The sequence below is a fragment of the Balearica regulorum genome, chromosome 27 (assembly GCF_011004875.1).
Source record: "Balearica regulorum gibbericeps isolate bBalReg1 chromosome 27, bBalReg1.pri, whole genome shotgun sequence".
Taxonomy (NCBI): Eukaryota; Metazoa; Chordata; class Aves; order Gruiformes; family Gruidae; genus Balearica; species Balearica regulorum.
The window spans coordinates 4,745,350-4,771,994 of record NC_046210.1 but is presented as its reverse complement, the minus strand read 5'-3'; the positions used below and the strand labels follow the sequence as shown (position 1 = coordinate 4,771,994).

Below are 26,645 nucleotides of genomic sequence, written 5' to 3'. Positions count from 1 at the left end.
TAGCCGTAACTTTCTTATGACAGTGAGTGGAGAGAATTCCTATTAATGTAACCCAGAGTGCAAAAAGCCCTTGTTTCCCATATCTCAGTAGCCTGTTTAGGAGATAAATAAATGCCCTTTGTTACGCCATGCCAAGAAGTTGCTCCTGTTATGTGGATTGGATTACGTAAATAGTTTTTCAGTGCTGCAAAAGATTGCGCTATCAAAGCTTTGTGTTAATTAGTAGACACGTGTTTAACTTTACATGTGGAAATAGGTCTGTGTGCTTCAAGAAGTGTTATCTCCATTTACTTCAGCGATGCTACTTCCCTTTATTTAAAAATAAACAAATTACCTAAGTTGAAGTGGGATGAAATATGTCTAAATGAATTGCTGTATCCGGTCCAAGCTGGAACTCAGTAATGAGGTTTGATGGAAACGGCTAGCCAGAATCCTGCACTCCCTGGAGCAACTGGAAAGCTTTGCATAGATGCAGGATCAAACCCAAATTCTTCTGCACTGGGGCTGGTGGCAGATCAGTAGCAGAGGCTTTAGGACAAATTAATAAAGTGAATGGGAACAAATTACGAGGACTAGATGGTGTTCACCCCAGACTTCTTAGGACTATTGTAATATGAAATTGCTAAGCTAACAACTGTGGGGTGGTTATTGCTTATATCAGTCACTGAATAATAAAAGTAGCAAATACAAGATTTTATATTTTTTTTTAATAGGGCTCCTAAAAACTACCTAAAAGTCAGAGTTGTCTGTTCGAGGACATGTTGGAATCACTGTGCATAGTTCTCTGAAGACAGCTCACCGATGATGGGAAGGGCAAATAAATGGTTAGAAATATTTAGAAAAGAAGTAGAGAATAAAACAGAAAACATCGTATTCCATCCTGCTCACTGCATGTGTTTCCTGAAGTTCTGGTAACCCCACCTCAAAGCAGGTGGAGTTAGAACTGGAAAACAGAGGGAGAAAAGCAATGCGACAGAGGCGTGAAAAGGCTTACATAGAGGGGAGATAGTAAATGAACAGCATCCCACACTGGGAAGGGAGATGGCTGAGGGTGAGATGGGATGAAATCTGTAGCATTATAAGATGCTATTGCAACAGTAGCCAAGGAAGGATTGCACGCTGTTGCTCGCAGCACAGGAAGGGGTAACATAATTTTAACTGGATCAATTAAAAAGTCCTGTAAAATATAAAAAAAATTGAGCAGAAATGCCTGAAAACAAATTTCAACTGGTCACAGTTCTATAAAGGAAGGTCCTTGCTGTCATCATGTCTCAGTTCACTGGTCTCTAAAGATCACAAGAATCTTACCGTGCCTTTTTAGCATGTCAGCTCTTCAGGGACAGAAGTATGTTTTCTGTAGGATTGAAGAAAATGGAGTCATAATCTTGCTATGGATTCTACATACTGCTTGGATTGAGCTAGAGATTTATTTGGTCAGAATAATCCAGCGCAGGCTAAAATTGCCATGGAGTTAGTTTGCTAGACAACAGAATAATGATTCCATAACTGTACTAATTATATTAGCATATCTGTGCTCTCAGGCTTGGGTAAACACAGACACAAAGGGAGAGTCAGGGATAGGAGAGATTTGCTGTCGTTTGTTTTCACGGTGAATGTTGAGTGGGACAAGGTTTTCCCTGTGTGTGTTTTGTGGCTGTTGTTTTTATATAAGACGTATTCACAATTAATACTTGCTTGTGCATGGGTGGGGGAAGAGAAGTTTCTGTTGTGTCCCATCATTAAGGTTGCTTATCAAATGAATATTCATGTTCAGGAAAGCAGGAAGGTTGCAGTGTTGCGGAATGAGAACCTTGCTTCACATGCTTCGCATGGGTTGGGTAAAGTACAACTTGTCAGAACAGAAAAGCTACTGTGGCCTGATAATTGCATTTACCACTACTTCAAAGCTCTGATTTCCGTAAAAGGGAAAAGGGAAAGTAATTTGTACTTTTTTCGTGCCTGAGAGGGCATCCTGCAGCCAGCCACATCGATTGCAAAGGTCCTATTAGTCTTCAGCGGGACCAGAATTAATTGTTTTGTATTACCCGAGCTCCTCGGGGTCTCAAGCCAGGATCAGAGCTCCGTGTGGCAGCCTCTGTGCTTCGGGCACCGGATCTGGCATCTTTTCTGAGCTTGATCAAAACAGTGTTTCATGCCAAAGCAACCATGACTCCACCAAGCTAGGCGATTCTATGGATATACGTGAGTAGTGGTTAATGGTTAACTGTCCTTCTCTGCCTTGGTGTACAGCCAAAAAAGAACCAAGCACGCTTCGCCATGTGTTTGTCTTCCTGTAGTTTCTCTTCCTGTAGTTTCTCCTTAATACACTTGTATGTTAGAAGGCTTGTGTAGTATTTAGCCTGCAGTAATAGAGTCCGTCTGAGAATGCTCAGACAACCAGTCAAGTGTTTTATACGTGCAGGTCCTTCGGTTCTCTTCTGTCCCAAATTTGTGTCAACTTTTAATGTTATTTTGTTGTGTTGTAAACGTTTCTCCCCAAAATTCGTACGGTTCTAGCAACTGTATATATCACAAAGGGAACATAAATTATTAATATTTTGTTCTGATTTTTTTTAAAAAAACAGGCTTAGGTTGCAGTTGAGTGGGTTTTTTCCCCCAGATTATCTTGGGTGACACGTGTAGGACAAAAAACGTTGGTGCATTAATATATGTAGAGCAAGCCAGGTGGAGTGTGCTATTGCAGAAGTCTGTAGAAATGACCTGAAAACCTGGGGGTTTGGAATGAAATATCCACTAGCTGAACATTGAAGGAAAAGGATGAAGACCACTCCCTGTAAAAGAAGATTGAAGGATAACAGAATTGAAGGGACTGAATGTCAGTCTGAGCACAAGAGCTGTCATCACAGCATTAGTGTACAAATTCACACTGCATCAGGTATGCTGAGAGAACTGTCATTTATGTCAATGAGTGGCAGCAGAGCCCTCAATGAAAGGACATTTTGTGAGGATATATGTACTTTATCATTTTCCTTCTGTATTGTGATACCTAGGCCCCACTTGCAAAAGGGAAAAAAAAACCCCAAAACGATATAGACCCCTGATTTGTCAGACAAAAACCATATGGTCGAGGCTACAATTGAGCCATGGTTGATCACACTCCCCTCTAATCTGCAGCTGTTTTCTTTCTGATAGATAAACATGTGATTAAATAATGCATCCTACCTAACTCTGTCAATTTTTTTTTTTTTTTAATGTTTCCTTTGACAACTGGATGTTTTCATTATGCCCAATAAATATCTTGGAGACTGACCCATTCCTGCTTTAAATGCACATTAAGACTGCATTTCCTTCATTTCACCTTCCAAAGGAAACGGTGCAGATGTTCATTATTGGCAGCACTTACTACAAGAGACTCATTTTCAGGAGATAATTTTTTCCCTTAGAACTTCATAAAAATGTTTTAGTTCCTGACCACAAAGACACAGTGAATAACTATTGCAGAGGAGTGCTGTGAGCTTTGATGTCAGAGCTGTTCTGCTTTAAAAGGGCACAGAAGTCTGTCAATGGCACATTCTTTTCTTCCATGGTAATAGGAAGAGACTGCATTGCATTGTGTTATATTGTAGTAAGGTTTTTGAAGCTGAACTTACTACATACCTGTAGCACAAAAAGAAAAAGGGTAACCATGTCAACCATTGTCCAGCTGGCAACCAGTACTTTGCACTACTATCACTCACTGTACCTCGTCTTACCTTGGTGCCTTGTTTATAACGAGGAGATGAGGGCTCCGAGTGAATAGCTGGTTATAATCACTGTATATGTTGGTCTTTCTGATTGCTTTTGTGTTTTGAGGCAAGTCCATGTATTTTATTCCAGGGTAAAGAATAGGGAGGGGAACAAGATAATTACTGGGAAACTAATGGATACTTAAATAACCTTCCCCTGTTTTTGTTTATATGAGTGGGAGAACACACAGGCCGAAGAAGAAGGCTGTATTTATTATTTAAACTGAGGTGGCACTCGGAGGACTCAATTTTTCCCATTGTTTGTGTCCCCTCTGTTAAGTATTGTGATTATTAGTGAACTATAGCAGATGCTGTAAGCCCAACTGTGATCACAGCCCTGCTCTGCAAGGCACTGTGTGTGGCCGTAGTTAAGGAAGAGTTGATCACCAGAACGCTTATAGGAGAGTCCTATTGATCTGATAAAGGGTAAAACCAGTTGAATTTGATGGAGATGAAGTCAAAGGCTATATATATTGGGCTGCAGAAACAATATAATAGTTTCACTTTCCTGAATTGGAAGACCATCTCTAATTGATATGCAACATTGGGTCCAGGTTTTAAGATTCTGACTTTTACAGTCCCTTTTAGTGTGCCCACAAAGTCTTTTGTCAATGTGCTCCTTATGATTGTATTTGGCCATATCACACCATAGAGCCGTGTGTCTAAATATTAAATTTAGTTTTAGCCCTAGCCAAAAGCCCAGTAGAAAATTCATGGATTAGGGAACTATGTAAATATTAAATATATGAAAGAATTATTCAGGAACTGGTTCTGCTGCTGCGAGCTCCTGACAACTGGCACAGACAGCTGAGAAAATAGCCGGAGCTGCCAGGGGTCGAAACTCATCCACGGGGTGGGTCGTACCAGTCACACTGTCGTGAACCTTCCCTTCTCAGTGAAGGCCACAGGCAAGATGCACCAGAGCAGAAAGAAGCTGGAAGGAATACACTTGCAGAAGTGAGGCAGCAGGCAAACAGTGGCAGAAAACAGTCAGAAACAATGACCAGAAACTCCATTTAGATATTTAATTAATGTAGAAAACCCATCGCTTGCTTTGTTTGAATATAGCAATAAGCAAGCATGGGAGCATTAAGGTGTGATAAATTATTATGGTTGTTTCTAGATAGATCTGATACTAGTTGTTAAATTGGGAGACAACTCTCAGGTGGGGTTATCTTGGAGATGAGCTCCAGAGCCAGTTATCTGATGCTGGGCTAACAGCTTCAACTCTTGTCTCTGTTTCCTTGGCTTTTTGTTAGGAATAGTGATTATTGGTCTTTGTTAAAGCCTTTGATGTAGGTATTTAACTCTCTGGATTGCCTTGGGGGAGTTCTTTGACCTCTGTTTGTTTATCTATAAAGTGAGGGTAATGATACCCGCTCATCTCAAAGCAGCGACGCAAGACTTATCTGAATAATGATTGCAGAGCCCTTGGATGAAAGGTGCAGCACAAGGGCAAACAACTGATGTTTGGTCTTGTTGCTACCACGATTTGACTTAGGAATGTGGCAGGCTGAAAATATGCTCTGTATAAAATTTTGCAAAGACCTAATGGGTGAACACTGATGCGACTGCAGTATACTTGCTGTGAATCGTGGTTTATTAGTATTATTATCCATGTTTTACTTTGTGGAAGATACATATGCAGTAGATCTCATCATGCAAGTCTGAATTATTTCTGATTGCCTAATATAAACTATTCCGGCAGTGTGAAGAAGATGGGTGATCATTTGGCTCCTGAAATACCCAGTAATCTCATGAACCCATTCTGTTAGGGATTGAAAAACACTATTATGTATAATGTTAAAAGATATGGGAAAATGGCCAGTGTTTTATGCTCTTTTTTTACCGAGCTCAGATCATTGAGATAAATTACCTTTCCTGTATTCCACATTCATCTTCATACACCTATCACTATCCCTCATTTGCTCCATCCATGTTTTGGGGCAGATGACAGACAAAGAGCGTGTCTTTAAACAGTGTGCTCTGTATTTCAGGAAGCCCGTCCAGCCCCCTGGTGAGAGTGAAAACGCTCTCAGAGATATTTTGGGTTGCTTTGCTTTCCAGAGACCCTGTGGGCAGTACACGTTTGATCTGACCCCTTCTGCTCATTTGAGGTTTTCACGCTGCTCGCTGATGGCAGTGAAAACCCTCGATGTCGAGTGCGTTCTCAAGAGTGTGCTCTGTGCTCTTGAGAGAGAAGCCTTAGTGCAGTAGAAATCCAGTGTCTTTTCCACAATCTTTTATCTGTTTCCTGCTGCAATTACTGTGGGATCATTTTTTTTCAGCCTTCCTCTTTCTGTCTCTTCACCAGAGAAGTGCTCAGTCTGTGGCCTGGAGTCACAATGTCACCTTTGTTCTCTTCTTAGTTTGGAGTGAAGAGACAGGAAAGGAGCAGAGGGGTCTGAACAACTCTCAGGGTGATGGCAGCCACAGTGCAAGACTCTGCTTTGCACAGGTTATCTTCAGCACCTAGCCAGTTTTTTGGGCTGCGAATCCCATACAGAGGGGCTCTGCCAAAGAGCTGTTCTCCTCATGTTCTGGGATGCAATGAGATGGCTGTTGTGTTGCCTCTAGAAGGAAGCCCCACACCACCTGCTTAAGCATCATCTTTGCAAGTGCTCAGTTCAATGAAGCCTTTGTTGATCTTGGATTAACTGTGGGAAAGTAAAGAGGGGTCTTAAAAGAGCAGTAGGCAAACCCCTTGTTTGGAGACTTCTAGCATCACCTTAAGCTCCGATGTCAAAGTCAAAACCACCTTTAAACTGGGAGGTTTGAGTTCTGTTGTGCCGTCTTGGGACACTAGAGAGCTGAAGCACTCCCCTGGCTCCCAAAGGATGCATTTACATTGGTGTCTTAGTTCAGATCAGGATCCCACGTTTGCTGTGGGTCTCGAGATCATCCTCCCTTAATGTGCTTCAGTTAACATCCCAGAGCAGCCCTAGAGAGCAGAGCCGGAATCGTTTTGAGATGACACTAAACTGGATCTGCTCTGAGAGTTTATGAGATCGGACTGGAGCTAGTTTGGCGTACATCCTCTGAAATGTGTATGTTGTGGACACTGTGTACTCAACATCAACTCTTGTGCTCTGCAGATTTGCTCATACTGGGCTGTATCGCTTACAAATATATACACAGTCACAGTGGCCGCATGATGAGGGAAGTCATTTAGGGATAAAAGATCTGTATTCATGTATTTAGCTTGTGGAAAAATCTGTCCCTCAATCTGTGCATCAGTTTAGAGATCTTTTTCTTGTTTGCTATTTTCCTTTCTCCCACCCTTCATCTGTCATGCCTGTCTGGAGTACAAGCTCTTCAGGGCAAGGACTCTTACTAAATGCATAAGCATTGGTTACCACAGTGCAGTTTCAGTTTTGGTCGAGGCCTCTAGGCACTGCAGATAAACAACAGATTTTGGATGATGAGAGGCTTATTTATCTCTTTATATTTCTACCCTCTTTGGTATTTGTTCTAGGTGGCTGCAGCTGGTATAGACCTGTCAAAGAGAAAGATCCCATGCAGAAGACTGTTAACGGTGACAGCCCCATGTTCCACCAAGCCAGTAATGCACCAAAGTAGTACTACGCTCCAAAAAAGTTGAATTTTGTCGATCCCTTCTGACACACTGGAGTTGCCTTTCCCAAACAGAATAAGTTTTAAAAATATCAGAGTGGCTGGAAACCATTTGGCTCGTGCTTGGCTGGTTGAGAGATTGTTCAAGCATGCTGTCTCTTGTTGACGTGAGCTGCAGCTATTTCTAACAGCAGCTCCTTTGGTTCTCAAAATCTAGCTCACAGGGCAGATTGGATTTTCCAGCAGGGTTCTTTGAACCTGGTTCTTTTCCTTTACACTCCATCACTACTGCTGCGCTCAGGCACAGAAAACGGTCCAAGTGTGCAACAACTATTTTTTTGCTTATTAATGTTCATTGCGTCAGAATAGGTACAAGACCGCTTTGTTTGGCTTTCCTGAAATGCCAGAGTCTGTACAGTGCAAGCAGCTAGCAGGCATCAAAGTCCGTGTACTCGACAGCCCTCTCCTGGCTGGATTCAGTAGTGCTCAATGCTGTAGGCAAGGCGCTTTATTTCTGTTTGTCTGAATGTGTCTGAACACTTTTTGTTTTTCAGAGCCAGTCTCAGGCTTCCGGTCAGATTTACACATCACGATCTGTTTGCCAGTAATTACAGCTTTGGCTCTTGCCAGCTGACAGCTGTTTGAAAGAGGAGAGCGCTGATCTTGACACAGAGCAGTCCCAAAGCTGTTCCATCCTGAACCTATGTCTGGAGCAGCTCTCTGTGGGTACTTAGAAATGGGACAAAATTAAGACAACTTGCTGCTTTCCATCTCCTCAGAGAAAAGGCAGCTTGGAGTATCTGTGCCTTCCTCTGCTTCTTAACCATCTTGACCACGTAGTTGTCGTGCCAATTCTCAGTGGGTTGACCACTGAACCTTAGTTTCTGGTGTTTAAGTGGTTTTTTTCTGTGTAGTTGCTGTACTCTTTTCTCATGTTATACACTGGCTGTTTTGAGGATTTAGCATGTGGTTTGTTTGGATATTTTTTTTTTTAAAATATCTTCCAGACGTTCCTTTCTGGTTTAAAAATGTCACTGAACTACTGTTGCTCAATAATTATTTTCATTGTTTCTGCTTTCATGGAGTAATTGAATTGATCTGCTTGGTTTTGTAGCAGCAAAGGTTGCTAAGCCAAGAATATTTTCTAACCCATCTTTCTTCCAGTTTTGTCGGGGATTCTGAGTATGTCTCTACTGATGATTTCCCTGCATATTATAAAACTTGCCCAGAGGATCGGACAAGTCATTTGTTTTCTGTAGAGTATTAAAAAATAATGCTATCATTGTGAAACGTCCTTGCCTGCAATGCTGGACAGTCTTGCATTAATTTTCTGCTTGCTTGATCTCTGATACACAAAGATTCTATAGAACATGACTGAAGCATGAACCCACGTTTGTTATTAATTTTCTAATACTGTGTGCTGTGCGAGTCCCTACCCTGCCTTTTCAGTGCTTCCCGATTGCCGTTTCAGGAGTCTGTTCGGAAAAGCAGTAACACCGCTGCTGTGGCATCCCTCCTTTGCTACACAGAGGAGCAATGGCAGAGCACACTTGCCCTGTCACGGGACAGAGAGGCTTTAGGATATAGTGAGGAGCTGTAGCAATTCATATCCAAGGGTCTCAGGGCTTTTTATGAGCTTTAACCGAAGTCCTCGTATTACTCTGTAGTGTCTTGTTTTGACACAAATGGGTGGAGAGTGAACTGCAGAGCTATACCTACTAGTAGTATACGCATAGCCAGGCAGACTAGTACCCCCTGAGGTTCAGGTAAGATAGATTTTCCTTGGAGCTGATGGGCTGAACAGCATCACTCCTTAGCACCCTAGTTAAGGACCTGAACTTGCTCTCCCATCGCAGTTTGCGTATTCAGTGGGTTTGGCAGAGGAGCTGGAGAAGAGCTGAGTGTTTCTTCCCCGTCACTTGTCAGCCAGGCTGTCTCCCAGGCTCAGGGCACGCTCCAGCCTCTCCACCCTCTCTGCTGACCTAAAGCCACTGCCTCCAAGGACCCCTGGCACCAGGTCCTCTGGCCTTGGCACCAGGCAGCACGTCATCCACAGCTAGGCACCCTCCTGCCAATTCTTCACCCTTGTCCCTAAATTATTTCCTCTCCCTCGACCTATTTTAGCCATTTTACTCTAGCTCTGCCCTTACTGTACCTGAACTTATGATGCTGCAAGATGCAGAGACTGTTCCTCAACCTTTCAGCAAAGATGGTGATTACATAAATCCTCACCCCAATGTGAGTCATATATTGGTACCTTTTGGAAAGCAGGGGGCTGCAGCTTCCTCTTGGCGTAGGCACACTACTCCCATCAGTGCTAATGGAAGTGGCATACGCACATCAGGAGCAGAAGCTGTCCCTTCTGCTGCTGGATTAATGTTCTTGCCGGTATGTTTGTGCCACCATACACATTGATTCCTCTGCTAGAGACAGTGGAGGCAATTAAAATCTTGTAATTTCTCATGAACAGAATCCTGCTGAGACATTCAGTATAATAGGAGCTCCCTCCCGTGTCTGAGAAGGTCTGTAGTGCCAGTGGTTTCTTTCTTCTCTCCCTCTGGAGTGAATTTATCTCACAGCTTTCTCAGGATAAATGAATAATTCCTTGAATTTTTTTCAGTCATGAAAAAACGCTCAGTTTACAGTCATGATGCTTTGCTTGCTCATCTTCTTTTAGTTTAAGACATTCCTGACCAACAGCTCCGGATGGTGATAGTCTGATGATGATGACCATCTGATCCCCAGATCAGATGAAACAACAGTAGTGTCAGCATCTTCTTTTCTATTATTTTTTATGGCAGTTATTCTTTTCTTTGGCATCCATTTTCTGTAAAGAAGGACCCCTTCAAATTGTCTTGAGATGACTGAAAAACAAAACAAATTATCTGCTCTCCTAGGTCAACGCCATAAAGCTGAGGACTGAATTTCAGGTGATGACAGAGGAGGAGGATTCTGTCATGTTACAGCTTGTTGGGGATGCACAGTCATACAACCTGCATATTTAATGTTGCCATCTTAAATGGAATTAATGCCAATGATAAATGTGGCTCTAAGCATTTTTTTTAATCAAAAATGGGTTGAGAATGTCATCTGACTTCAGCCAAAACCTTTTGGGTATAGCGTAACTAGGTAACATTGAAGGAAAAGCTTCCATTTCTTTTGTCAGTCTGATAAGGCAGCCCGTATGCCCTTTCTTCTGTCACTGGTGTGGGGTTTAATCATAAGCCATCATGTTGCCTTGTTTATGCCTACTCATGTCTTAAGGACAAAATATTGTGCAACTTGAACCATGTTTCTCCAGCTTTAGGGAGTACATTTTTGGTCTCTTGATGTACAGAATCCATGTATGACTTTAAATCATATTTTAAAATCTTAATAAGCCATCAATTTCTGGATAGCTCTTTTGCACACTATAAATTCTAGGCAGATCTAATGAAAAGGCAGTATTTTAATATGAGACAAAGACTTATTTCACTCATTCTCCAGTGCCTTCATTTGTCACTGTGGCAGCAACATTATCAGATCTTCATATTAAATACTGTACTTATTTATTGTGAGTAATGGATGGAGCAGGTTGCCGTCTTTATGATCACTGCATGGAAAAACAACTCTACCTTTTTCCCTTATTGTCATCATTCTTGTTCAACAGACGTGATATGCTCCGTTTCCCAAATGCTGCACTCGACGACCTAGGGCCTGGGAGCGTGTTTCAGGCTCTGAAATACATCGGAAGGTCTGGCTCCATAGCATTTCAGGCCTGAAATGCCAGCAATTTCGAAAGCTAACTGAAGCAGGGAGTGTGGGAGGTCAGGAGAATGCTCTGTGGAAGTTATTAGCGGATTGTTGACCTGTGCTCTGCTCTTTCTTCTTGATCTCTTGGAGACTTGGCTAGATGGACCTTTGACTTGTCCTGATAGGTTAAGTACAAATGATCTACGGTTTGCAGCTCTTCATGCAATGCATAGGGAGCAGAATTTCCAGGTGAGAATAGAGCTTTTCAAAGTGTCTAAATGAAAGCTGAGTTGCCTTAAAAGAGACTACTTTTTTTTAAAGTACGTGTATTTAGGCACCCGAAGATATGGAGAGGTACCCAAAGGGATTCTTTTGCATCTAGGTAGGTAACTACTACAACGTACTGCATCGCTTTAAAAAACTAATCTTCTGTCCCTAAGCAATGTAAAAGCTTTCTTGAACCACTAGGCTTCTATTCTTATTGAATTCTATAGGAAATTATCCTAATAGCACTGAAAGCAATATTAATGGCTTTCCAATTAGAATATCTAGATGGTTTGTTTATTTTATCGGCCCTCCACAGCAGAAAATCGAAGGTTACTGTGAATCTCACTTTAAGTTTTTCATCAGTGGGCCTTTTTGTCAGGAGCCAGATACTCCATAAAAAAATAGACAAAGCAATTTAAAAGAAATATTTTGCCCAAGGAACAATAACAAGGCTTAGAAGACTTTCTTCTTTCTGGGAGTTTCCTTTAGGGAAACCTTTTCATTTACTGATTGAAAGATCAAATCTGCCCATAGAGGGAGCAGTGGGGTGTGCATGATTTTTCTCCTGATCTCTAGAAAAGCACACTTAGTTAAACAGTCCATCGAGAGGTTCGGTTTTAAAGGGAGAGGCGTTTGTGTGGTTGGATAGAAGGATTAGGAAGTTATCTGTAGGGAAGGAAAGGAAAGCTTAAAATCCAGTTCAGGGGAACTGACAGTGTGATGTTATTATATAGGGGTTTAAAACATGAAATACTCTCTGCAAGGATGACTGAATAAATTGTAAAATTCTATCTTGATGGTATGTACTGTATAGCTTATAGATGTTTTTTAAAGTTGCTGAATATTGTAATGGCACATAAGAAACTAACAGATAGATTTTAGTTAACTTTGTTTTATATGAAATCAATCAATCTGGTAGAGAATTATGTAGTCCCATATATCCATAAGTTGCTTATTAATATGAAACGTAATTATGAGGTTAATATGCTTATAATCATATTTAATACAGTGATGCTTGTTTAATTCCTGTAGTTATTTATTATGTCTATTAATAATCAGTTATGTTTTTACGAACTGTAAATAGACCTTTACTAGGACATGCAAAAGGAACTGGTGGCTGTGCTGTCTTCTGCCCTGTGTCTCCTGTCTGCTGTTTCTCTGCATCTTTCACACCTCTCTTGTGACAGTCTGGGTCAATTTTGAGATCCCATTTTCCTGGCCAGAAATACAAGAATTGAATAAGATTAATGACCCACCTGTCAGTCATTTATAGTGTTTAGGCTCCAAATTTCCACTGATACCAACTTTTTGTACTAGAACATGGTGTGAGACCTGCCAACCACAACCTTTTATCTCCAGGTTAATTTTTGATAAAGAAAAGGCTTCCATTCCATATGTTAAAGAAGCCGTCCTGTGCCCAAGCCCTACATCCTTCAAAAGATTTTAGGCTTGGTTCTAAAGACCTTGATTTAATCCTCAGATCTGGTCGGGGAAGCAGCCTTTATCCTGGCCGCTCACCACTTGTTTTGCCTGGAACCTGCAGTCTGCTGAACGCACTGTCCAGTTCGGTGACTGGTAGGACTCTGCATTAGCCACAGTTCCAGCCGGACTGAGAGGATCTAAGTCTAAATGGATGTAGGATGCTCATAAGATCAGTTTGTAGGACTGTTTTGGTGGACATAAGCGTAAGACAAGGAAAAAAAGACTGCAGAGAAATGAATGGAAGGAGGTATTGTGCTTTATTGAAAAGACAAGCTTACTTGGTGCGGCACTTTGCCTTAAGAACACATACGCAAGTTTTTGTGTGTGTACAAGCACACAAGAGATTAGGAGTTGACAACGTTACCCATCCCCATGGAACACCAACCCTCTGTGGATGTTTAGCAGTATGTCCTTGATTTCTTGGGCAAAACTCAGTGGTTCTTGTCATGGTGCTAATGATTTCAGGGTGGTGGGCTCAGTACCATGTAGCACGGGACGTTCAGCTGCAGACTGAGTCTTCCTTCTTGTCCATCTCATCTCCCAGGGGGAGCCGCATAGGCCATTAATCTGATTTGGTAGAAAATAGATAAAAGAGGCAAAGAAATGGTTTCTGTCTGGAGCGGGAAGGAAATTGAACATGAAATCACAGGGGATTGATTGTGGGAATTGCACCTACAATTCAAGCTACCAAGACTCTAGCTCAATGCTTCATGCCTAATGTAGGCATACCAACGTCAGGCAGAATTCCCAGTGGGATCTGTACCTCTTAGAAAACCTGGGCTAATTAAAGAGTTTGGAGACCTTCACCTAAAAATCAAGTTGACACTTTTCCTGAAATGCTCAGATGTCACACAGACAACCTCAGTAAAAACAGTATTCATAAAAACCTCGTAATACCTCATAACAGAGTACTCAGACTTCCGAGTTCTGATTTTTTTCTAATAGATGAGATTTTGACTTTTGTTTTTTTGTCAATATGAGAATTACCTTAGGAAACATGAATTTCAGAACAAAAGGCTTATTTTAAAAAACAGCCAGGCACTTTTGTGTTTGATCCAATTGGAAACAGAAGAAACCACATACACATTCATATTTCAGAACTAACTTCGGTTTCTGCATTTGTCCCTTTCAATGGGTTTAATAGGAAGTGTACGATCGTGCATTTTCCTGAGTAGGAATGTTTTTCTGAGCTGACTCCAGAGGGATGTTCCAGGGTTGTTAACTGTGATTTTTCAGCAGCGTGAATTCCACTGAAATTGTTTATACCAGCCATATCTGCCTAATGTGCCTAATCAATCTATCTCTAAGGTGAAGCTGTGTGCTTCACTAATCGTAAAGCTATGGTAGTATATCTTGCTTATTTTTACTCTAAATTATGATAGGGTTTAAAAAGAACTCTGAATTTGATTTATCAACAGCTATGATGCTAATTCAGCAATGAAGTCATGGTGTTCTGAGACTAAATATGAGCACTAATGAGAAAACATAGCGTCCATATTTTGTAACTCTGAGTTTCCACTACATGTGGACAACTTCTAAAGTTGTGTGTAATTTAATCATGTAATCATTAACTAGGCGACTATTTACACATAAATCAGTTTACCTGGATTATAGAGTACCAGCAAATGTGAAACTAGATAATGTTCAACTCCCCGAGAATATTCATGCTTCAGTTTTGTTTTCTAGAAGGAAAATGCATCTAATGCCAGACAGCAGTGGTTGTCCTATCACATTTTCCATTGGGATGAATTAAACATCTCTTTAGTTTTAAAAACAGAATGTTCTTTCTCTTTGAAAACAGAAGCAACAGAATTGAAGCCATAAAAACTGCAGTGTCTGAACAGCGAACGTGTAAAGCCAAGGTACCCGACCCGAGACAGCTGAAACGGTCTGGTTCTCAGAAAGAACATTGCTTCCATTGCTGGGCTCCAGGTTTTAGGTTCTTGCCAAAGCAGTTACTTGTCTGAGGATCCCGTGACAGTTCGTGCCCTCGCACCGTTCTGCTTTCAGGGAAACAAGTAAAGTGCACTCCACCACACTACGGACCTCCCCCAGAACCTCTGCTGGGATTGTCAGTCCTTCCATATATTACGTTTCTGTCCGCTTGCTGGTAATTCTGGTACTGAGAGTCACTTAGACATCCACGGCCATTCATGTTTCTCAAGAAAGGATTTCCTTCTCTGCAGGATAATGAATGGAGATCTTCCTTCAAAATTGAGCATAAAGAAAAAACTCGTAATATTTCCAACATGAAACAGATCTGTTCTGAAAACCTGTATCTCCAAAATTTGATTTAACAATTTACCAGGAAATTATTTCAACCTGGGACTGCCAGCGATTAGATCTTGCTGAACGGCAAGTGATTCTGAGTGAGGCAGAGAGTTAATCTCTGTCTGATCCTCACCTAGTCTTCACTGCAATAAGTCTGTTGCTGTGAGCACAGAAGAAAATACGTAAGTGGGAGGCGCAGTCGGTACGGAGAACTTGTTCTTCTGTTCACCTCTCTTGGCATTATGCATAGAGAGGTGTCATACCTCAGAGTTCATATCAGGACCAAATTTCAGGTTGTCTGAGGCGCCCTGTTCGGAGGCAGTGCCGGCAGTCGGGACTCTATGAGGGTGTTTAACATACTGTGAGAGGCGGGAGAGGGAGAAAGGTATTTTAGAAATAAGGTCACTTGATATTTACTTAGGCCCCAATCCAATATTCTTTAAAGCTCACTAGATTCAGTGGCTCTATGGTAAGGTTTCATCTCTACTGATACGCTTTTCAAGTTCCAGAATAAGGATTTTTATTGATGTTTTGGTAACAATCTAGGTTTTAATGGCTGCACCCATGAGAAGCAGAAGTCCAAGCTGAATTCCTATAATTTAATTTTTAATAGAACTTTCTTGTGTAATAATCATCAGAAATGTGTAGAATAAGCTAGCTAATTTACCTCCCAATATTTCTGACATAAGTAAAGCTGCTGATAAAGTTCAGTGCGGTGTAAAGCAAGTTAAAAAGACAAAACACCTGAATTGGAATGTGGATGTGTGCAATTGCATGTTGGAATGACTAAGGGTTTAACTGCACGCCGTTGTTGAATGGCAAAGGAAAAGTGGGCAGGGAATGTTAGGAAATATCTTTTTAATGCAGGCCAGAATTTCACTGAATTTCAGGTAAACTCGAGTTAGTTCAGCTTGTTTTGAAGGGAGTTGTTATGCTGCAGCAAGGCTGCTGAGCTGTTAACCTCTCTGGCGTCAATTGGACTGCGAAAGGGAAGATTTGCATTCTTAAATTTCCACCGTTAAATCTTTTATCTTCCCCCTGTAGCTGAGGATTTATGTAAATTTTGCTTGTAATAGAACCTTTGTTTGAAGTGTGTGGCTGCTAAGATGCAGTGTTTATTACATTTAGAGTGAAGATCTGCAGAGGTGTGGACTTCAGAAGTCAATAGTAGCTAACTAATCCAGCCCATTAGCCCAAAACCCACATGAACACTTCCAATGCTTAGAAGGCAATAAACTCATTGCATAATGAAGTCAATGGTTTCCGCAGAGGACAGATTCATTCACTGACTTCATCAGCCATCTGCAGCACTGGATAGGCAGCATGCTCTCTTAGAATAAGGCCTTAGAGAGAAGACGATCCTGCTTGGTGCCACACGTGGGCTAAAGCGAGGTGCATCAGGGACTTTGGAGTGCCTTCTCTTGTTAATTTATGTTTTTCCCACTGCAAAAAGTTTTAATCCTTCAAGTAGGTATTAGACAGTGTTGTTTTTAGAAATTCAAATAGAAATGATTCAGAAAATGGTGTGAACAGACACAAGCATCATCTGCTGTTAAACATCTTGGCATTGTGTGTCCCACCCCAAGCTCCTCTACCTGCCCGGGACTGTGCTGTCATGGAGCATAACCGTGAGCGAGCACACAAAGCCAAGAACTGAATCAGATGTTATGACAGATTATAGGAGAGAAAGAGTTTTGGGTTTGTACCTGTTGTGTTTCCATGTGAGCAGCTCTTTATCTTCATTCGCAGTTGAACTACTTCCAAAACTAAATTTAAAGAATTTTGTAGCACAAATGGCTGTGGTTAGTGGCATGGAGGAGACAGCGAAGGACACCATGCTAGAGGATCCAGGTCTGTCCTTGGCTCTACCTTTGATTTGCTGGCAGCTAAATTCTCAGCCTGACTCCCACATTCTAGCCAGTGAAAAATGTGTCTTCCATGGAAAAGGCCTTGAGAAAGAGATGGCAAAATCCCAGAGTGCGTATTATATTTAGTGATAATCTGTTTGGATTTTTTTCATGCTAGGTATCTGCTTTTTCGTCTCTTGGAGGCCGTAGCAGCTGAAAGGCCCCAGCTTAGGTTAGAGTTGTGCTGGTTTAGTCCCCGCACAAACAGCCCTTCCCTCAAAGAGCTCTAGCCTCCAAGGGCAAGCAGGGGCAGGACGTAATCTTCTCATTTTCCAGCTCATAAAACGACTTGTCCAAGGTCACATCTCTCAGTATCTCGGACAGTAGTTCCATAGCAGTAATGAAACAAAAGTTACTTCAGAACCCGGAGCAAAAATAGTTATGAAATTAATTTTCAACAACTTAGATGCTCTTAAACATGTTTTATTGATCTCTGAATCCGAATAAAATATGATAGTATCAGCTTTGTTCAGAGTGAACAGTGTCATCGGTATTTTCCATCCTTTTTACTTGCATCAGACTGAGTGGGGGTACAGTCGTGCCAATTATTGTGGACTCATGTTTCATGTACAGTCGTTTCACTGTAAATGAAAAACGATCCCTCGTGTCTTTCTGAAAAATGCACCGTTATGTTTCAGGGAAGAAAAGGGCACTGCATGGTGTGGGGACAGTCCTCTGGAGGCTTTCATTTTGATCAGGAGGGTTCTGGTTTGAATTATTCCTATGCTTGTTACCTCGATTCTAGAGGCCTCGCAAGAACTAACTTGGGGGATGGGACAGGACTTTCTTCATTCAGTCTTTACTGGTGGTGCCTCAAGGGTAGTGCTTCTTAAAGGCTTTTGATGTGATTTTTTTTTTTAATTTTTAATTTCCCTTGATGGGATCTAGGACTCAAAAGAGAGCGATGAAGAATAATACGAGGGCCAGGCGTGACAACAGGGAGGTGCAAATCCATTGCTGGGTTTCATTATCCTAGAAACGCTTTCTACAAATTAACCTGCAACTCCTTAATCTCGTGGGTTGCCTGATACACCTATTTTATTTTATTTTTTATACTGGTAAAGAATATCCACCAGTCCTCCACCCACATGACACAGCGACCCTTTCTAATATGACTTCAGATGTACGCAAACCTGACTTTTAAGTGAAAACAATCAAGAGATTCTATAAAACTACGGAAAGAGTTGAAAAGGAAGCGTGTTTATCCACCGTTTAGGGATGGTGTTGAGATCCTGATCCTTTTGACTCCTGTTTGGAGAAGGGGAGAAAACAAGCAAACAGTGCTGCACGCAGGACTCGGGTGGTTAATGTACTGTGTATTATTGCTGTAAAGCCGGGACCTCAATCTCTCAACTCTCCAGAACACAAACAGTCCTTGGCTTTTATAGAATCATAAAGAGCTGCCTTAAAGGCTGAGGACAAATTCAAGCCCTGATACGAATTGGCAGAGATGTTGCTGTATCCAAAGGGAGTTATCGTTTCTTGCATGATGGCTGAATTTGATCCACAAGTGAACACAGTTGTCCCATCATATCCTACTGAGCAGCTTGTCTTCTGCATTCTTGCCATTCAACTGTCACGTAAAATGACGTTTTCAGCTGAATTCCAGCTAGTGGAAGAGCTTTGGCATCTCTCCAGCATTCTGCAGAGAAGCGGGGGGAGGAATCTAACTGCTGAGGAGATGCAAATGCAAGAGGAACTCTAACCCTGCAAAACTTCTAATTAGTCTTAATGCCTTTGCTTTTTTCTTACCTTTTTGAATGAAGCGTGCCATGCAATGGAAATTTGTGGTAAATTAGCTCTGTAGTCTTCACTTCAAGTTCGGTGTGGAAAATAAAAGGGCATTTGTTACAAGATTGAATTATGTGTAGGATATCTCCAGCTATAATGAGCTCAGGTTTTCTGGCAGTGTTAGAGTAAACTCTTGCCTGAATCTCCTGCAGTGTGTGGTTTTTTCCCTAAGAGCGTATTTCTTTCTACTTGATCAGGTCATCTCTTGCAGATGATAAAATTATCTGCAAAGATTTATATCTGATGTTGTGCCATAAATCATATTTAGTTTGTAGGATTAACATTTGCAAGCATAGAACATTTATGGGGAAAAAAAAGAAGATGGGGGCTGGCAGTTTCTGAGTATTTACATAGAGAGAGATGGGATTCAGGATAGATCTGGCAGAGTTTTCAAATATGTGACCATTTTTACATGGTGTGGGTCTGCTCAGCTCCAGCAAGCATCAGTTGAGGCTCTTTGATAGTGTTTCCCTTGGTGAGGTTGTAAGATAAAGAACCCAGGAAATCGTGACCTTGGGCAAGCAGCTTTGTCGCAGAAGAATAAACCCGTGTTCCAGCTGTGCGGAACCTGCTGGCAGCCAGGTTTTCCCGTCCTTTCACACGCTCCGCCTGGTCTGAGTTTTGTAGAAGTGCTCAGCCCCTTTCGAGGCGCTGAAGAAGGGCCAGTTGTGAAAAGGTTTATATTGGCAGTAGCTTCCAGTTCACCCTACGTGCCGGATTGTCCAAAAGAGGTCAGAATTCAGCACGTGAGACCACGGTGAAATCTGCCCACAAACGTAGTTGCCTAAAGGGACAGTAGCCCCCTCTGACCTGGCTTCAGCACGCTGCAAAGGGACGGAGCGTCTGTCCTTAGGGTGGCCGTAACGTCCATCCATGCTGACTAACGTGAATGTAGCCACTCCTGGTCAAGAGGGAGCATGTGCCACGGACAGCCTGGAAGCATCAGAAAGGTTTATCTTGCCGCGAGAACTGTGCGATGAACGCGGATGCGCTGAGCACCCAGTGTGTTTGAGGCTGCGTTGCGATAGATGCTGTAGAAATGCATGACTGAGAGCATTATTTACGTGTTTCTTTTCATCTCTTTCTCTGATGCAGGTTCCTCACCACATGAAGACTTTACCCTATTACAGTTACGACCAACCGGTGATCGGATACTGCCAAGCTCATAAGCCTCTCCATGTAAATAAGGGGTACGATACCATGTCCCGGGAGCAGGCTGAGACAACCAACCTGGAACTCAGTCGAGACCACAGCTTCATAGCTACAATCGCGCGTTCGGCTGCTCCAGCCATTTACATTGAGAGAATACCAAACTAAGGATGGAGGCAACTGCTTCAGGGGGCGGAGTGGGGAGTTCTTTTGAGGGACCTTTCATCTTGGACGAGACCAGGGCAAGAAACTAAAAATCTACCATTCCAGTTACAAATGTTCCAACACGGACAAGGGGAAGGGGATAAAGCAAACTCCGCAGACTGTGGAAATGCGATCTTGCAGTACACACTGAGAACTTCAGGATTTTCTTTGCTTTAAACTTTCAAACAAATTCCTCAATGTAAATATTAAAGAGAGATTGTCAAGTTCTTATTAAAAAAAAAAAAATAGATTTCACTCTAGCTACATAAAGGGATGGATTAAGAGTTTTGTTTGTATATTTGATTTTTCTACATTGCACGGTTCCAGGGAAGGAGAACCACAGGTAAAACATAAAAGGGGTGGGGAGGGCAAGGGTTCGGGTGGGGTGGGTCAGCCATGTTTCCTTATTAAGTGTTTATTACTCTTCAGAGATTTGTTTAATATTTTGGTTCTTTTTAAACAGACAAAGGACAGATATATGTTTTCTTTTTTCTTTCGGGGGTTTGGTTTTTGGTTGGGTTTTTTCTGTTGGGTTTTTTTTGGTTTTTTTTTTCAAGTGGTCAAGCGCTAATATTTCAAACTTCAGACATGGGCATTAAAGCTTATGTTGAACCAAAAGGACATTGGCAATTGATGCAGTAGAAACAAAGAAACTTGGGTGCATGTACATTTAAGACACAGGCTGTACACTATGGAGGGTGCTTTTGATTTTTACTATCTTCATTGTGCTTCATTGTTGACACTATAATTACTTTTCGGGCTCTAAAAAAGGGAAAAACATGCAACGGAGTAACGACTCTCGTATTTGCAGTCCAGCGGTGCTTGTTGAGCAAAATTAATGGACGTTTGGGAACCAAAATGGAAGTGATGTGCTTGAAATGGATCAGAAGGCAAATCTTTTAAAGCAAGAGTATTTGGTGAAACTCACTGGCTGACACAATTTCCAAAACACAGGAGAATGTGTAACATTGTTTTTTGTTTTTTTAATTAATAATTATGATCAGTTAGTTTTTGTGTAGTTTTTATCAATAAAATGACAACAACAACAAGAAAAAAAGTGGTGGAAAAAATAAACATATTATTTTGTGGTTGGGACACCACAGCCAAGCTACTGTTTGAATGATTTCTCTGGATGTGTGACACGGTGGCTCAGTGGACTGGGGGAAGTACGCTCTGTCCTGGTTCAGCTCTGCCTCGCCTCTCAGAAGGAGCTCAAGGAATTGGTTTGAGCTTTAAAACACCTGAGGCTGAAGAAGCTCGATTTATTTGGCTTGTCTAAGAAAAGGTTAAGAGGTGATTTTATCAGAACACCTATATGGGCCTGGGGGAGGGCAAAGAGGGAGAAGCAGCCTTCTTTTTTTTTATTAAAGGGGTTTTTTGTTTCTTCTATCAGGATTTTCAGCTGCAAACCCTGAGCTGAAGTTCAACCAATTCAGATTAGAGCACAAAGTATAAATTTTTAACTGGAGCGTGAATAATACGACAGTGGGGTTTAGGACAGAATGAATTCCGTGGTTGTTTCAAGTATGTATATTGGGTGTTCTTATGAGAAACACGCGTGGCCACAAGGTAAGGGCTTAATGAATTTCTGGAAATGCTGAGTCTTATATCACATATACGATATTATATTGTCTTCTGTGTTTCTCACTTGAAAAACAATGTATTTTTCTCTGAAAGGAAAGGAGGAATACGTATGGATGTACACATTCTGCGTGCTAGGCAGCTTGCAGGGAAACGTGGACGTACAAAGTCAACTTGATGCTTCGAAGGTAACGTATTTAGAATTAAGTGATAGACAGGAAATGAAAAGAAAATGGAGTGAAAGGCTTGGTGATGAGTTTACAGCTGGCTCTATTAGACATCTTGGTATCTGTCAGCTTTAGCAGTGCTGTGGACGGAGGGAGAAAGCAGCTTGAAACACTGGTTTCCTTCAAACCGAGTTTCAAACGTTGACCCACATGGGGTCGATGGAAAATGGAACAACTCCCATTGATTCCTGTGGGCTCCGGGTCAGCAGTAGGATACATTTCAATAAGCATCAAAAGCGTAATGGCATTCCTGTGCTCCTAAAAGATAAGAATGGTAATGTTTTTTATGATAAGGTTCATTAAAGACAGTTGTATAATTCTGGTCTGTTTTTAAGAGGGCGGTTATGTATCTGCCAACCTGATAGTAGCAAAACCAGAGAGGGAAATGGCAGGCAGGAATACTTCTTGTCTTTTTATATGGTTTTTTTTCCTTAACCCCCCCCAGCTTCTGCGGTCACATGAATATTGGAGAATGGCTGTTTATTTTTTTTTTTAATTCTATTTATAATCTTCATCAATGCAGCTTCCGCCCAATCCCTTGGAAAAGCTACTTTGTAACTACCGGAAGGGAAGGTAAAGTTAAACAACTGCCTTTATTCATTCCTGATGTCAAAAGAACTTCAGTTTTGCGGTTCTTTGGGGGATGTTTGAACTGGCATTACACTCAGGTTACAGATTTTCTGTGCAATTATTGAGAATTGTGCTGCCCAAAGAGAACAAAATATATACTACTGTGTGCCCAGTCCTGGATGAATTCTTGCTTTTCTGCCTGAAACGTTGCTGCGTTTCTGCTGTTTATACACTGATGCCTGTAACTTTCCTTTGTATTCTTGACAATTAAGGAGGTAATGTTCCAAGAACGTTTTGAAGGCATGAAGCTGTACCTTACTTGAGTGCTAAAGGTCACGAAGAGCTCGATGTTTATGCCAGGGATTGCTTGAGATCAAAGCAGAAGTCATTGCAATGTGCACTGAGCTAATGCTGGGTGGCTGTGGCCATCGAAGTAACAGGGCACTGTACAAGCCTGTCTGGGGCTCAGGACAGAAAGTGAAACTTAAACTACTGCAGCTTCGATTCAAGCCAAAGAAATTTGATAAAAAACTTGCTTTTCAACTGTAATGCAAAAAAAGCAGAACTGTAATACTTTCAGCTCCAGTCTTGTTAAGACTTTCGTATTTGGCTTTTGTTTTTAAAGTGTCCGTTCCTGGAATCTTGTGATTATATTACAACTTCGGCTTAAAAATATGCCCGAACTCTTCTTAGGGAAGGTCTTTCTATTCCTCTTCATACAGTTCATGTGAGGGAAGTGACTGCTCTGAAAGGGAGGATGGAGCGACTCAGGAGATGTCCAGGTAAGACCCATGAAATACAAATTTTCTGCAGTGTCCCTAATGATTCCTCTCCGAGCAAACAGCAAAGAGGGCATTACTGAAGGGAACTCGTGACTGAGTGTGTGCTTGTGATGGCCTGTTTATTGTCAGTGCACAGTGCTGTGTGCCACCGAGCTCCCAAAGCAGGCTCCTGTCTTGCTGTGAGAGCTCACGGTTCTGCAGTATCCAGACAAGCAAGGAAAAAAAAAATCATGCTGACCTTCAGGCTAAAGCTGTTGAACTTTGTGCTGTGCAAAAGACAACAAGTGACGTGACCAAATAACGGGTTCTGGAAGACTTTGGGAAAAATTGACTGCTGCCTGTCTCTCTAGCTAATAATTGTCTTGCAAATGTCAGTAGGGCACTGAAATTATACTGTCCTGATAATGCTGTGGGTAGGATCTGCAACCAAAGAAAAAGAGCCTGTAAAAGCAGTCTGCTGCTCGGAATTATTTCCAAGGCAATATTTTGCTCTGAGATTTAGAAATCTTTTGGAATAAGCTGCCCTTTTCCATAATGAATTGAAAGTGTTCTGAAGATTGATAAACACAGTTTTATCTTGACTCCCCATTGGAAAAAGTCCCTGAAGGAATTTGGCACATTTGTACATAGGAAATCTAGTGCTTTTATAGATATTTTTAAGCTGCATGAAGATTTAAGGCTCTAATGTACTACATATTGAAGGTTATTAATTTTTAGGTGGTTCTCGCAATTGGGCTCCTTTAAATGCCACTAGGCACTTTTTTAAACCTATGTAAAGGAAAAGGGGTTTGATAGGGCTGTAAGTCCATCAAGCTGGAACTTGCCTTAAATTAAGAAAAAGAAATTACCTGTCTGATATTATTGCCCATGCACAGGCATTGGAATGCCTCCCTCGTAACAGTAAGAGCAATAAAGACGACTGACAGATTTTGTTGCGTTTGGGCTTGTTAGAGAGCAAGAATTAAAATCCCTCCTTGTTCCCCAGAAAACGGGGAAAGACGGATTCCAGGGACACACAACATGTTCCCTGGGGCCCTGTGAGAGAAGGAGTCCTGCTCATTCCTGGAAAGATGAGATTTGATTATCGTTATTTTAGCAAGTGTAATTATCAATGGCAAATAAGAATAAAGCAGCTCCTTCCTTAAAAATACAGCCAACCTAACTCCACGCTGGTGAAAGACTTAAGTAAATAGGTCCATTGCAGAATAAGGAAACCCCAAACCACAGAAGTTCTGGGTCCTAGTGGAGTGGCAGTTCCAAATATTCCTTCATTTGTTTCTCGTGCAGTTATTTCACTAGTACTTAATGCCCATTATTTGCTTTGATGCCCTGGTGGCTGGCATTTTAATAATATGTAGGCAGCTTAAAGTAAATTAGTCTACAGAAGAGAATTATATCAGTCATTACTGGAGTCCAGGGATACATTACACCTTTTTCATTACTATGCTAAGACATATTCTAGTATGGCAAAAATAAAACTGCGTTTGAGGCAAGCAGATCCCAGGGTTCTCTCCCACAGCGTCGCTGCCAAGCAGCCCTCCAGTGCTAGCTCAGCGCTTCTGAGGGCTTCAGCGAACTGCAGAGATGGATGTGAACATGATCTGCTAGCTTCAAAGGCGTGATGAGCTTCAGTGGCTTTAAGGTACATCACCCTAGGTGGTTATTTAGGTGACTTTAAAAATTAAGCGAGCAATATATATATAATTTCTTGTTTATTTTTGTTGTATGGTTGAACTCCGGGTAAGACAAGTTTTCTAAATAGCTCCAAAGAGGCTGCTAAACGTGTTTGTGCTTCTCTTAGTAATTTTTGTATTTTTTTTCTCTAGGAAGTATCCAAAATTGGGCAGAAAAGGAAGAAAGTAATTCCAAACTCAGTAGCAGCTAAAACATTGCGCATCTGCAAGGCAGCCTTGAGTAACTCAGGAGTTACTGCCTCTCATGGAGGCAAGATGCAGATGATCAGCTGCCACCTGGCCAGGTAGTAGATCTTACTCCTCTTGCATTCCTGTGGACACTGTGGAGAAAGGCCTTGTCATCGGTGAAGCAATGGCCTTTGAGACACCTCTTGGCATTAGGGGTTGCAGGAGCTCCAGGGAGACCTGACTGTGCTATTGCTACTGCTCCAGGTGTTTCTGACTCTGCTATTGCTTTTCTACACGACCTTGAGAATATCACTTTTTTTCTTTCCTCCTAGCTGTTAGTGTGTCTCGTTTAAATCATGATCTTTTTGGGATAGAGCCTGCATCTTACGCCCAGCATTTTGCACCAGGGTAGCCTTGCTCTCAGTGACAACTGTTGGTGCAAGAGAAACAGAAATAAAGTCAGGAGAGCCCTCTGTGCCTTCCCCCTTCCCTGCCGCCCCCCCAGTGATATTTTGCTTATTAAAAAGGCAAGCAAAATCAATTTGATAACACAAAAACTATGGTAGCTCGTGGCTTTCAATCAGTGCTTTGGACTCCCCAGTGATCTGAAGCACTCTCATTTGCTAAAAGTGTGTTCTCAGAACAGCAGGAATGAGGGGATCTTGATGGGCTGATGAAGAAGGAAAAAGAAAGCATTTTCCTCCAAAGTCCTCCTGGGATTTAATGTTGAAAAAGAGAGCAGGGTAGCATATACAGGGATGTTAGTCTTCTGCTGGAAAAACAAAAAAAAAAAGCACGTCCCAACAGTTTAGAGCAAAATACATCTTAAGTCACCATCTCATGACTTGCTTGTTTGTTCAGGCTGAATTTTCAGGGAAAGATTGAACTTGACTACATTTGGACATTTCATTCATTGAAAGTAAGAGAGCTGGCCAAATTAAATCGTAGATTAGTAGGAAAACATGGGTTGGAAAGGTCCTCTGGAGGTCATCTAGATTAGCTTCCTGCTGAACACAGAGTTACCTTCACAGTTAAATCAGGTTGCTCACAGCCTGCCTTTTCTGGTTGCCTGGCACCTTACATGAGAAATTCCTGTGGTCGCAGCGACCACGGGATCACAGGTTGGGTGAGCTGTGCTGGCCTGCCCTGTGCAGGACGTTAGACAAGCTGAGCACAGTAGCACTTTCTGGTCTTAAAACCTTGGGATCTGTGATTTCCTCTAGATGTATGCGTACCTAAAGGATGTTTTTGAGGTTACAGCAGACACAAAGAAAGTTTGGCTGATTTAGGCATATTTCTCATGTGTTCTCTGAAGCTAGACAAGCTGGAAGATCGAGCATTTAAGAGATGTAATAAGAAAATGAATCAGACCTTGTTTGAGTTAATATTTGTGTTTACCCTGCACATGGTCCCAGTCCTGGATGCAGGATCCATAGTCCTAGCTCCTATAAAGAACGTAAGGAGAAGGTAATCTTTGCCTGAAGAACTTTTTAAGTGAGGA

General features: G+C 41.7%; 1 protein-coding gene and 1 long non-coding RNA gene across 5 annotated transcripts in view; both read left to right on the top strand.

Annotated features, from left to right (window-relative positions):
* Window positions 1-21,233, top strand: part of LRRTM4 (leucine rich repeat transmembrane neuronal 4) — a 334,867-nt gene extending 313,634 nt beyond the window's left edge. For 3 of the 4 annotated variants that reach the window (XM_075736597.1, XM_075736596.1, XM_075736598.1), the window contains one exon: window positions 19,865-21,233. In XM_075736597.1, the coding sequence (XP_075592712.1) occupies window positions 19,865-20,086 (222 nt within the window). In that variant the 3' untranslated portion in view covers window positions 20,087-21,233. The remainder of the gene's footprint in view (window positions 1-19,864) is intronic. The other variant, XM_075736600.1, reaches the window with a different exon arrangement.
* A 1,026-nt stretch (window positions 21,234-22,259) lies between these two features.
* LOC142598355 (uncharacterized) lies at window positions 22,260-25,254 on the top strand. Its single transcript, XR_012832614.1, has 3 exons — window positions 22,260-22,503; window positions 23,223-23,282; window positions 25,109-25,254. It is a non-coding gene; the product is annotated as an uncharacterized LOC142598355 (long non-coding RNA).
* Window positions 25,255-26,645: the final 1,391 nt, after the last annotated feature.